Raw genomic sequence first — 13,543 nt, 5'->3', positions numbered from 1 at the left:
AACCAAAACCACGGCAGGAAACAAAATCAGGATCAGTGATGGTATAATGCAATCTGCAACCTCACCACTAGATGGCACTAAATCCTACACACTGTAGCTTTATGACAGAAGCAATGAAACAGAATAAAAGCACTCAAAACAAGGAGGGACACATCCAGTTTCTGTCAAAATAAAAGAAAATGGTTTAGTTACACTGATTTTAATCAAGTGAAATGATGAAATATTTATTTTGTAAATTTATTTTGCAAATATAAATTATATAACGGAATATATATAAATATAAAACAGCGATATAAATAATACAGTCTAATGTATATAAATACAAATATTAAATGATATTATATTAAATAATATATAGAAATTATTTTAATATGATGATCAGGAAAGTACATAATATATGTATTTATTGTATTAATTTAGAGCTAATATGTTGATTATCAAGATAAAACAATATATGTGAGCAGATGTAGGAGAGTTGTGATCGTGTCTCACTTCTCGGCAGTTTGGAAGCAGCTGAGATGAAGTTTTCGGCTGCTGTCTGCAGCCTTCTGTCCAACTCTGCCACTGATGGATGGAAAAGGAGGAAAACAGACACATTCTGCTGAAATATCTGCACTTTATTTTCTCCAATTACTTCATGTTTATGATCTGATTCAACAATTTGGACACTAATTTCCATCCTACCTCCACGGAAGTTGTCCTTGAAGTCCTTTACAATGGGCAGAATCTCTCGTCTGAGGATGTCCTCCAGACGCCTGTGGTAGCCCCATCCTGCAAAAGGGACACAAGTGACATCAGACACCTTCATCCTTTCATCACCTCAGTGTTTATGATGAGCAGATTAAAGGGAAAAGATCAAATCTGAGTCGTACGCACCCACTTTTCCGGCCTCAATTACTCTCTGGTTGTGTGTGAAGAACTGGTCCACCCTCTGCTCACACAGACCAACGTCGTAGTGTTTCTGGCACATTGTGGTGAAATCATCATGGCTGATGAAACACCGGGTGCAGCCGAGGGAAGAACCGAGCAGGATGATCACGCACATCACAAATAAAGTGGTCAGCACCGTTCTGAGCTGTGAAAGAACCAGAAAATCAACACAGAAACATTAAGGCCTCAGTGCTGGTGTGCAAACAGGAAACCTGTACGATGCTGCCTGTTGCCTCCTCCACCATCTCACAAAACCAACCCAGATCCAAACCGAGAACGCAGCTGGCAGACCCACGGTCCAACCCAGTCTCCTAAAAGCAGGCGTCAGTCTGCAGCAGCATCACTTTGGCATTTTCCAGTCACTTAGGGATTGACTCACTCATGGCTGCGCGACCATGTGTTGATGCCCCCCCTCACATTGCCTCAATCTGAGGTAACTGGGTGTGAAATGAATTGCCCTTTTAGGGATCAATAAAGTTGTTTGAATCTGAATCTGAAACCTCAAGCTGCAAAATCGCTCTTGAAACACACATTATGCTGAAATGCGTTCTATAATTTCCAACAATGCCAGGTGCATATACAAAAAAAAAAAAAACCGAGGACTTTGAGAGAACATATCTCCACCAAGATTGACATAAAAGATGATAACGTCACAAGAAATATTCATCTTCAAGTTGACAAACTTGGCTTATGTAAAGAATACATGAAAATATATGCTATTTTACTAACCCTAACCCTGTCAAAATAAAAGAAAATGGTTTAGTTACACTGATTTTAATCAATTGAAATGATGAAATATTTATTTTGTAAATATTTTCTGCAAATACAAATAATATAATAATGGAATATGTATAAATATAAAAATATAGATATAAATAATACAATCTAATGTATATAAGTATAAATATTAAATGATATTATATTCATAAATAGTAAGTCCCTTCGGCTGCTCCCTTGTTTGCACTCGGGGTCGCCACAGCAAATCCAAGGTGGATCTGCATGTTGAATTGGCACAAGTTTTACGCCGGATGCCCTTCCTGACGCAACTCCACATTACATGGAGAAATGTGGCAGGGGTGGGATTTGAACCCGGAACCTTCTGAACTGAAACCAAGCGCATTAACCACTTGGCCACCACCCCTGCATATAATATACAGAAATTAATTTAATGATATGATTATCAGGACAAGACATAATATGTATTTATTGTATTAATTTAGAGCTAATATGTTGATTATCAAAGTAAAACATGTGAGCAGATGTAGGAGAGTTGTGATCGTGTCTGACTTGGCAGTTTGGAAGCAGCTGAGATGACGTTTTCAGCTGCTGTCTGCAGCCTTCTGTCCACCTCTGCCACTGATGGATGGAAAAGGAGGAAAACAAACGCATTCTGCTGAAATATCTGCACTTTATTTTCTCCAACTACTTCATGTTTATGATCTGATTCAACAATTCGGACACTAATTTCCTTCCTACCTACACGGAAGTTGTCCTTGAAGTCTTTCACAATGGGCAGAATCTCTCGTCTGAGCATGTCCTCCAGACGCCTGTGGTAGCCCCATCCTGCAAAAGGGACACGAGTGACATCAGACAATTCATCCTTTCATCACCTCAGTGTTTATGATGAGCAGATTGAAGGGAAAAGATCAAATTTGAGTCGTACACACCCACTTTTTGAGCCTCAATCACTCTGGTTGTGTGTGAAGAACTGGTCCACCCTCTGCTCACACAGACCAACGTCGTGGTGTTTCTGGCACATTGTGGTGAAATCATCATGGTTGATGAAACACCAGTAACAGCCAAGGGAGGAACCAAGCAGGACGCTCACACACATAACAAGCAAAGTGTTCAGCACCATTCTGAGCTGTGAAAGAACCAGAAAATCAACACAAACATTAAGGCCTCAGTGCTGGTGTGCAAACAGAAAATCAGAAAATGACATTCAAGTAGAAAGTCACATCAGAATTATGGGGAACATGAAATCAAGCAGACGGAACATTAAAGTTAGAATTTTAGATAAGTTGCTAACAGACTGCAAAACCAGCTGTATTAAAAATTTATTTTTTTTTTAAATTTGATCAGATTTTCTTTTTTAAGCAAAAAAAAAAAAAAAAAAAAAAAATCTGCCATTGGGTTCAGCAAACTTTGGCTAAAATTCTTAAAAGTTGTGCATTTTTGATTGCAGTTTTTGTTCAGATTTTTCTGCTCTGTTGTGTAGATCAGTGCTTGGTTCTGTTAATGTGAAGCTGCTGACAGTGATTAAAAATCGATGAATTCAGACAAACTGGTGTCACTTCATGAATCCTTAAAGTGAGAAGTTATGCAGGTCTTACCTTTAAAAAATGAAAAAAAAAAAAACAAGATTGTTCTGTTGGTATTTCATGTGAACCATTGCTGCACCTTGAAACTGGTACAGTTTGTATTTGCTGTAATATCTTATTAAAACAGTTTATGTTGTGTCAAACTTGCTTGTTGAGTTTTCTTTTCCCCAGAAGCTAGTCGCCACCACTTGGTTGACAATGCTTGCAGGTTTTGTAGGTTTGAGCTGCCTGTTGCATCCTCCACCACTTCACAAAACCAGCCCGGATCCAAACCGGTAACCAACAGACCTGCAGTCCAGCCTGAGCTCCTAAAACTGGTTGTCAGTCTGCAGCAGCCAGGTGTTATCTAAAGTCATCACTTTGGCCTCTTCCAGTCAGCATGACCAGTGCATGTACAATAATTATCGTATTTGTACGATAGTTTTGCCCTCTGTGCGATGTAATCAATCAATCAATTTGTTTATATAGCGCCAAATCACAACAAACAGTTGCCCCAAGGCGCTTTATATTGTAAGGCAAGGCCATACAATAATTATGTAAAACCCCAACGGTCAAAACGACCCCCTGTGAGCAAGCACTTGGCTACAGCGGGAAGGAAAAACTCCCTTTTAACAGGAAGAAACATCCAGCAGAACCAGGCTCAGGGAGGGGCAGTCTTCTGCTGGGACTGGTTGGGGCTGAGGGAGAGAACCAGGAAAAAGACATGCTGTGGAGGTGAGCAGAGATCAATCACTAATGATTAAATGCAGAGTGGTGCATACAGAGCAAAAAGAGAAAGAAACAGTGCATCATGGGAACCCCCCAGAAGTCTACGTCTATAGCAGCATAACTAAGGGATGGTTCAGGGTCACCTGATCCAGCCCTAACTATAAGCTTTAGCAAAAAGGAAAGTTTTAAGCCTAATCTTAAAAATAGAGAGGGTGTCTGTGTCAACAATGGGAGAAAATCCAAAAAATCCAAAATGTACGATAATTTCAGTTGGTTACCCAAACACGCATCTCTCTCTGACACCCAAGAATCATTTTGCAGGCGTTGCACTCAGGCGGCATCAAAGACGCACCACACACAGGGCTGCTGCTGGCTTTGGCGGCCCGGGACAGTCATTTGAAAGCCCGCCCCCTTTCCATACAAAGTAATGAGTTCCCAATTCTCGGCCCTGCCCCTCCCTCCCTGGGCCAGAGACAACTGACTTTTTTTTTTTTACAAAACTTTATTTCAACAAATTCAATAACAAACGAACAAAACACAAGGGCAAAGAGATATACAAAAAAAAAAAAAAAGTTCCTTATGGAGGTGTCAACGTTTTTTCTGTGTTCAACAAAATAGTTCGTTTTCACGTCACACTTTCTTTACATTTGTAACTTTTTTTTTTTTATGATTGAGAAGTTGTGCAACACAGTGTTTTTTTTTTTTTAAAGATTAATGATAAACACAAAGTACAAAGGTATGCCAGGGGTCAACGAATAAAGAAAAACATAAATAAATATGTAGACTGTTTTGGCTGCACATGCGCACATACGTAGCTTAGCCCACCCCTGTCACCATCACTACTCACACACACAACTTTTGAGCCTAGCAGCTAGTCTGGTAATTAACACGTTTGTGTCCGTTCACAGAAAAGAAAAAAAAATTCTAGTCTGGCAGTGCATTTGCGTTCTTTTTGTGCCATAGTTTCCCCATTACTATGGGGATATTGTGAATTACTGTTTAAAAATGTGACATAAAATTCTTTGGAAATTAAAAAAAAAAACACTAAAATAGCGACGTTGTATGTGTTTTGTTTGTGTACAATAATTTCTCCCAAAATACGATAATTTTGAAGTTTTGGTATGATAGTTGCATATTTCCTATCTGGCAACACTGAGCATGACATTGACTTGCTCATGGAGCCGACCTCAAGTGGCCAGTCAAGGAATTGCAGTTTTTGGAATTTCTGTGTTGGCTTCATTTTTCAGTGGAAGAGGTTGCTGTTTGGTTTATCCTCATCAGACTGTGTTCTACTGACTACAGTCATTCTTTTTCTCCCTACCTGTGCGTGTATATCAGTCATCGTGAGTGTGTAGAGCACAAACTTTAATTAGCGCATTAGCTTTTCGGCTAACTGAACACCATTCGTGAGCCAGTAAATTTAGTTCAGCAAACTTTACAATCGGTAAACATTTTTTTAAGGATCAGAAATATTTGTAAACCCTGAAATCATACATGTTTGTTCGTGGTGGAGCTTAAACATTAATCAAATAAACCAAATCGACAACAAGCGATCCCCTCCATGTTTACGCAACATTTTAAATTTAAGCTCTTTATGTCTGTTTTTCAGGATCTGTAGACCAAAAGAAGGAAAGAAAACCGACCAACCACAGCTACAGATCAGTTAAAAACATTTATTTTTTTTGAAACGCGAAACAACACTTCCCTCTGTCCACCGGCAGATGGCAATGAATGAATGGGTCGTGTTTTTATTTTCGTGATGGTCATTTAATTTCCGAGAAACTGAGTAAAATCCGCTAAATTGTCTTAACTCGTAATAGACCAGATTTGTTGCTAATTTTAAAACTCATATAAAACTGCAGCAGTTTACTTCATGGTTCCGGCGGGGAGGTGGCGATAACGCACCTACAAGGTGTTTAACCAAAGAGAAGAAGAAGAAGCAGCAGCATCCGCCGCCACCGCCCGTAAACATGGCGTCTGTAGTGCGTAAAGTCTTGTCCTTCAGCAAAAACTTAAAGGTTTTTGTGCCAGTTTTTAGGTTGTCTGTTGTACCCGTTCGTTGCTACAATGTAGACGTTTCCCCTACCGGAGAACCAATCACTCATACCGGACAGGTAACAGGATTTTTCAGTAGAACGGAGTGTTCTTTTTTCTGGTTGAGTTAGCTTAGCTTAACCCCACGTCAGTGTTTCATAATTGTGGACAAAATATTTTAGTCTTGCTTGCAGTGTTTTACAGCAAATTCTGGCCAATTTGTATGGGCAACGATTAGTTTTTCATCTAAACACGTGAATTATTTTGCAAAGCAGTCGTAAGGGGTAAATACAGTACAAATAATGCTCCATCCAACACTCTAAATCATAAAACAAACATGTAGAACAGGCAGACATACATAATGTTACTTTTCTGGCTTATTAGCCAGCACAGATAGAATTATTCATTCATATTATAATACTGACGACTTTCCTCGCTCATGTTTCACAAGGAAACATGCTTGCAGGCTGAAGTTAACAAATCAGTTGTTCATTAATGTATTTCCTTGGAGTGTCTCAGGGTTTGGGATGTTGGCATGTATGACATTTTTCAATTGCTAAATTAACAAATTTAGATTTATACACAGTTATATAAAATATGTTCGCTTCTTTGAAGGCTGTTAGTGGCATTTATCCTCTAAATAATTATGGCTGCAACTTGCAATTATTTTCATAATTTCATAATGCTTCTGCTATGGTGCTCTTTGTCACTCCGCTTTCATCCTTGCAGTTAGTCCAAAATTCTGCTGCTCACCGTTTAACAGGCCCTATTCCTGCATCCCTACACTGGTTTCTGGTTCTTTTTAGGATTCATTTTAAGATTTTATTGTTTGGTTTTAAGTCTCTTCATGGGTATGCACCAACATAAATATCTGACCTACTGAAGCTATATGTTCCATTGATGTCCTATAGGTCTGTGGATCAGTCGCATTAGTCATCAAAACACAACTTCGACTTCTATGAGCATCGTACTCGTAGAGAACAAAACTCCACCAATGCGAATTCCACAAATTTTTACCTTGGAAAAAAATTTTAAAGGTCAAAGCCTGTTAGAAGTGGCTTTTCATCAGCTAAAATATAATACGAAATATAGATCAAAAGGGCTTTTCAATGTTAAAATCAAATATCCACTAAATCCACAATACAGATCAGATGTGACTCAAATCTATTGTAATCTATTTATTGAGAGTGCCAGTTTGCACCCCATTGTCACAAATGAGAGTGATTGAGGCACTTTTGATTGAGATTTAATGCAAAATGTACATCAAGTGGGGTTTTCAATATAATTTCAAATATTCACAAAACCCACGAACTGGATCAGATCTGGATCAGACTTTAAGTGATCGCGAGTGCCAGTCTGCACACCACTTTCAAATATGAGTATGTTTGATTAAGATATAATGTAAAATATACATTAAATGAGGTTTTCAATGTTCTAGCTCCCAGACTGTGGAATGAGATCCGTCTTCATGATAGGTTGGCCCCACATTGCCTGTTTTTAAAAGTCTTTTAAAAATACATTTTTATTCTTTGGGTTTTAACACAGAATGATTGTGTGTTTTTGTGCAAGCATTTCTCCTGTCATGTCTTTTGTTTGTATTCATTGGTGTTTTTATTGTTCTGTTTAGCTGTTGTACAGCACGTTGTTAAACCTTGCTGTTTTGTAAAAAGTGCTCTATAAATAAAGCTGGATTGGATAATTGATTAATCTGTTTATTTTTTGATTAGTTGTTAGGCCCATAAAATGTCAAGAAAATGGTGACAAATGTGATCAGAGACCAAGTTAACTCCTCCCAATGTCTTTAGTCCATTATTGCTGTGTAGGCAATAGTTGAAACCCAGCCTTAACCGCGGAGCGGGTCTCAGACACGCTTTGTCCCCTGTTTACAATGTGGTACTCAGGTCAAAGCAGTTTCAGTCTTTTGTTCATGGTAATGAGTCATTCATGTCATCAGGAGAGAGTCGTCAAGGGAGCCATCAGGGGAGGCTTCCGTCCTGTCATTAGGAGAGTGGTAACTAGAGCACAATAGGTGCTAATTAGAGCTATTGTTTAGTCACTAGCCTATAGCAGTCAGCCTCTCGGTAGGTGGGGTCTGGTTAGGTTAAAAAAAACTCCAGCTTTTGTTGGCTTCTGGTTTATTCTTCTCTACAAGAGTCAAGACAGAAGTCAGACTACCAGAGCAAGAATTTTAGCTGAGGAAGCTTCTGTGATTTGAAGCGAAACGTCCTCACGTCAAGCAATCCAGTCCAGTCGAAGATTCAAGCTTCTCTACTTTAGTCCATTATCTAAAAATAATTCAGTTTACTGCCAGATAGAAAGAAACATTAAGAAAAAAGAATAATAGTAACAAATATTCTTAAATTATTCACATTCAAGAAGGTGACATCAAAGAATATAGATGTTTTTAAAAATTACTGAGTGATTAATTTTATCAAAATAGTTGTTGATTACTTGGGTACTAACCAGTAATTGTTGCAACTCTGTACTTGATTAAAATGTACAAGTAAAAATGCATATCTCTGTAATCGTGTTTTTCAGCATGTCTGACTACATCATATGACTTCTTTGACTTAATTTTGATGTCATTCATACCAATCAGTCACAGATATTTTGCTGGTAAATAAATAATGGCAGATCGGCCTGTCAAGTTGTTTGTGAATTTCTTGTTGATTAATCACAGAGTTCTGCTGACCATAAAGTCCATCGTAGCTTGTAATGCGTTATCTGTTTTTAAATGGGGTTGAAAGGGATTTATGGCAGTATGTCCATGGTTTTTACAAACTCAACCAGTGGCTGTAAACCAAAATGTGTACGAGCAAATCCTCATATTTGAGAAGCTGCAACAAGCCAAATTAAACGTTGAACAACTCTGGTCCACGTTTCTGATGTTTTGCAAATTTTCTACATCGACTTCTGATTATAAAATCCCACAGGTGTCAAAAAGTGGATGTGTTTGACATGAGATCTGATTAGTTTTGGAAGAACTATAAAGAGGTCCAGAAATGAGTTGATGAAGTATTTGTGTGTTTTATGTGCTCAGATGTTTGATGAAGAGGATCACAGGAGAGCTCGATTTGTTGGCAGACAGAAAGAGGTAAGAAATAATTGACTCCATGAAAGTTTCTATTTTTATTATAACCAATTACGTGAGTCCCTTCCGCTGCTTCCTTGTTTTTACTTGGGGTCGCCACAGCAAATCTGAGGTGGATCTCCATGTTTAATTGGCACAAGTTTTACGCCGGACGCCCTTCCTGACTCAACTCATTAACCAGGAACCTTCTGCACTGAAACCAAGTGCATTAACAACTTGGATACCTCCCCTGCCTTTTAATATAACCAGTTAAAATAGTTGATTCTCAAAAGTTTCTGTCATTGTTTTCCAATTTTTAGATGATCATGTTCCTAAATCTGCTTCTCTTCTTGATTTTGGCATATTGTCAAGCCATTGCACATCACCTAAATCAACTAAAAGGAAATTAAAACACACAGTGTTCCATACTTAGTTTCTTACACCGATAAAACTGGATATATGGACCTTCACAGTATTTCTGGAAAGTAACGTTCAACTCATATTTTCTGCATCACCATAGCATCCTTTGTAGAAACAGATTAGACAGTGAAAGAAACAATGTGGATGACTAAATGCTGTCAAGCAACGAGCTGCATCACACAAAATTTCCACAGATTTTTGTTTTCATCAAAGTAGCATGACAATGTTTCACATGAGAACAGACATTATGACAGAGTTCTGTGTCAACATGATGAATATTCAAGGTGCACAAAAAGTGACTGATGCCCACCTGTTCTGCTCTTGCTGTTCCCTTAATTTATTTTTCACACTCACACCATCATGTGCAGGCACTTGACCTTTTCAGTACTGATCATCAGATTATGTATTTTAGAAAAAATTACAACTTCCACAGCGACGGAACTTGAGCGTAGTTTTCTGTCGGGTCCCAGGCCACGCTGGCTGCTCTTATAAGGAGCAGACACACTGCTGCCTCCAACCTCAAATCTTTACTGTTCATTTTTATTTCAAGGAAATGGCAGATCGAATGGGATGTCTGTTTTGGAAACCAGCTGCATGAAGTTAACCCTGATGTCACTAAGGGTTTTTTTTTTTTTTTTTTTTTTACTTGTCTTTCAAACCAGATGTGATCGGGTTGTGCATGAGGTGCCATTTTGGTCACACCAGGCTCACCAATGGAATCTCTTTAGAATATCTTTGCCAATTAAACATATTTTAGTTTCTTTTTCTGCTCTTAAAGCATAAAGAAAGTTTTACTCTACCCCTAGACTTTGTTGTTTTCACTAAGGAGCCACCACAAAGGGTTTGTGGTTTGTTTTCCATGTATGGATCTGAAGAATCTTATTTATTTCTCTATATGGTGTTCACAACCTTTTAACATGAAATAGCCATAGATGCTGATATGGCGTCTCACTTTTTCAAACCTTTTTATCATTTTACTTCTTGTATGAAGCATGCTTAAAGTATAGTGACAGAAGCCAAATTATTTGTGTCAAGGTGAATAAGAGTTTTGCTATCAAGTTGGTGGCAGAGGAGCCAGTGACTGACATTGAGGCCAGAGTGGTGTCCTGTGATGGAGGTGGAGGGGCTCTGGGCCACCCTAAAGTCTACATCAACCTGGTAAGAGTCCGTGTGTCAGGCACAAGATGCTCAACACCACCGATCTGACATACAGGGGAGGCAACACAGCAGTTCAAGGTGGATTCTCTTAACTTTGAGATAGTAAAACAGATACTGTTAACATCAGTTAACTGATCTGTTGCCATGGTTACTGTGGCTACTCCATGATGTTCCTGCATCATTCATCCTTTGAAACTGACTCAGTTAAACATGTTTATTTCAGTTTTCATTACTCTTTTGAGTTTGCTGTGAGCAAGAAGGTTTTGCAGCACTATGTGTCAGATCAGTTCAGGGAGTATGTGCTGGTGCTGTGTGTTGCTGTATCCACCCAACCACAACACCACCTTGGGTCCTGGATAATAAACACCCAGGTGGACAACCACTCAATCCCCACCTCTTGAAAGTAACCGTTTATTTGCTGCAGCCAGGTGACATGTGGACTTGTCCTTGGTCTTCTCCCACTGCTGGGGTCCTCAACACTGAAGCACCTGCCTGGTGGATCATGCCTGTGTAGTGGTGAACCTGGGTTCCTTAAATACATGACATTGAAAAATGTAGTTTTTCCTGCTGCAACAGCTAAGTGTAGTATTTTGGGTTCTGTTTTGGTGAATGATGCTAAAATGAGTGGCGCAAATCCACATTGGTTGTGTCTGAATGTATATTTCTGTTTAACTTGTTGGGGAAATACTACTGCAAAGCTGGGCACATGAAAGGGTGAGATTTACTATAACCAGTTAGAGTAGCACCTGTTCTTGTCTTTGAAGTGGACTGTGCCCAGCTCGCAGTCCTGTAGTAATGAGGAAATGGTCCGATTTTAGGTTGGCACTAATCCATTATTAAACCAATCAGCTCTTACAGCAGACTGTGGCCACCAAAGCTTCTTGAGGTGAAGCAGTATAACAGCAAGGTGAGGTTTTTGTGTTTTTTCCATGAGTGTTAACTCTTATTTAATTGAATGGTTGTTTTAAAATCAATTTATTTGTGCATTTTGCAGTAAGACCTGGCAGTTTGATATCACATTTTTAGTCTATAGCACATGTGCACTAAATAAATATGCAATAAATCTTGAGATGTGTAAAAAAAAAAAAAAAAAAAAATTATAGAAACAATTGAGTGATGGTTTGCCATTCATGACCTGAGACATTAAAATGCTCAATGATGAATCCAAAAACACACTGAAGTAATCTCTCTCTTTCTCTGATAGTGCATGTATACATAGAATAAATTAAAGCTTATTAATCAACTTCGATAACTGAAAACTAAAGCTTACTGATCTGCTATGTAGGAGACACATCATATGGTTATTTCAAAACTATAAAAGCCCTTTCATGTAATTGTCTCTTTAATATAAGCAGTTTTTCCATTGATAAGATGACAAAGACTATTTATCTCCATGAGTGCAGGATTTTGGACGCAGTATTTAACATAGAACCTACTTGTAATTTAATTTAATTCATTTGATTAGCATATAATGTGCCAAATCACAGCAAAAGCCGTCTCAAGGTGCCTTACATAAAACAATTCAACATAAAATTTAAATAAATAATTAAAAATGAATAAAAAAAATTCAAATACAGAAGTAAAAGAATAAAACATAACTATTCATAAGAAAGAATAAAAATAGGTTTTCAGTCTTGACTTAAAAATGCCCACAGACTCCGACTGCCTCACGGTCGCAGGAAGGCTATTCCACAGGGTGGGTGCACGATACGAAAAGGCTCTTTGACCTTCTGACTTCTTCTTCACCGTGGGAACTTGTATCTTTAAAAAAAATAAAAGAGCAATTACAGTGCAAAATCTAAATAACCAAACAAAAGTCGTTGAATATAAGCGCACTCTTTTATGCCAACCACTTGGATTTGGATTGGGGGGAGTATTTCCTTTGATATTGAAAGTATTAATACTTTTGATAACAGTATTTGGAATACAGCTACACAAATACAGCAGGTCAGAAAGGTACAAAATAATATACATACTGAATATATTTGTGTGTGTGTGTGTGTTCCTCCAGGACAAAGATACAAAAGTGGGGACATGTGGTTACTGTGGACTACAGTTCAAGCAGAAGCATCATCACTGAGACACGAACTCTATTTGCTGCTTTGTATAAATTGTCATATTGAGTAATAAATTATCTTAAATCTATCTGAGTGTATTCTTCTTCTTTCGGGTGCTTCCATCAGGGGTTGTCTCGGCAGATTATCAGTGTCTCTCTCGCACTGTCATCAGCATTGTCTTCTGTCATACATGGGCCGACCATAAACTTACTTTTTGGCCTCCTCCTTCTCCTCCCTCCTGGTGGCTCCATCTCAGCAGCCTTCTCCCTATATATATACCCTGGGTCCCTCCTCTGTACATGTCTTATGCACACACTGTGTACTTTTCTTCTATTAGCCAGTTCTCTCTCTCTCCACCAGTCATATGGCAACCATTCAAAGTCACACTTCTAACTTTACCTCTTCTCCCGCTGCCTCTGGACACATTTCTGTGCAATCCAGTACGGAAATTCCAGTTTGTGATGTGCTTGTTTGGTTTGGATGCCTTTCCTGACACAACTCCACATGTTTATCGGGGTTTGGGGCTCAGAATGCACTGAATGTACACTCTGTGTTTATTGGATTGAAATGTTTACTTCTGCGGAAGGGTTTTGTCACATTTTATATCATATGTTGATTTTAACATTCTTCCAGCTGCTGTTGACAAAAGTTCAGTGAGATTCTCTTTCAAATTGTGACAATGCAGTTTTCTCTTTGACAGGCAGGGGTCAGCAGTGTTCAGCAGATGTTTGCTTCAAGAGTTATTACACACTACTAAAATATTTGCTACACTATTAAGAAACATATTTTTTCATTTAATTTTACAGTGTGCATTGTGATTGAAATGTGACAGAAAAATACACACA

At 38.5% G+C, this 13,543-nt stretch overlaps 1 protein-coding gene across 1 annotated transcript; it reads left to right on the top strand.

Moving 5' to 3' along the window:
• The first annotated feature begins 5,907 nt into the window (after window positions 1-5,907).
• On the top strand, window positions 5,908-12,788 carry ndufs6 (NADH:ubiquinone oxidoreductase subunit S6). The gene is made up of 4 exons (XM_034161378.1): window positions 5,908-6,073; window positions 9,034-9,087; window positions 10,519-10,641; window positions 12,653-12,788. The coding sequence occupies exons 1-4, from the start codon at window positions 5,930-5,932 to the stop codon at window positions 12,719-12,721; spliced, it is 390 nt and encodes a 129-aa protein (XP_034017269.1). The 5' UTR covers window positions 5,908-5,929; the 3' UTR covers window positions 12,722-12,788.
• The last annotated feature ends 755 nt before the right edge of the window (window positions 12,789-13,543 follow it).

This window comes from Thalassophryne amazonica, chromosome 20, assembly GCF_902500255.1.
Source record: "Thalassophryne amazonica chromosome 20, fThaAma1.1, whole genome shotgun sequence".
In the NCBI taxonomy this organism is placed as follows: Eukaryota; Metazoa; Chordata; class Actinopteri; order Batrachoidiformes; family Batrachoididae; genus Thalassophryne; species Thalassophryne amazonica.
This window is presented reverse-complemented; position numbering and strand designations above follow the sequence as displayed.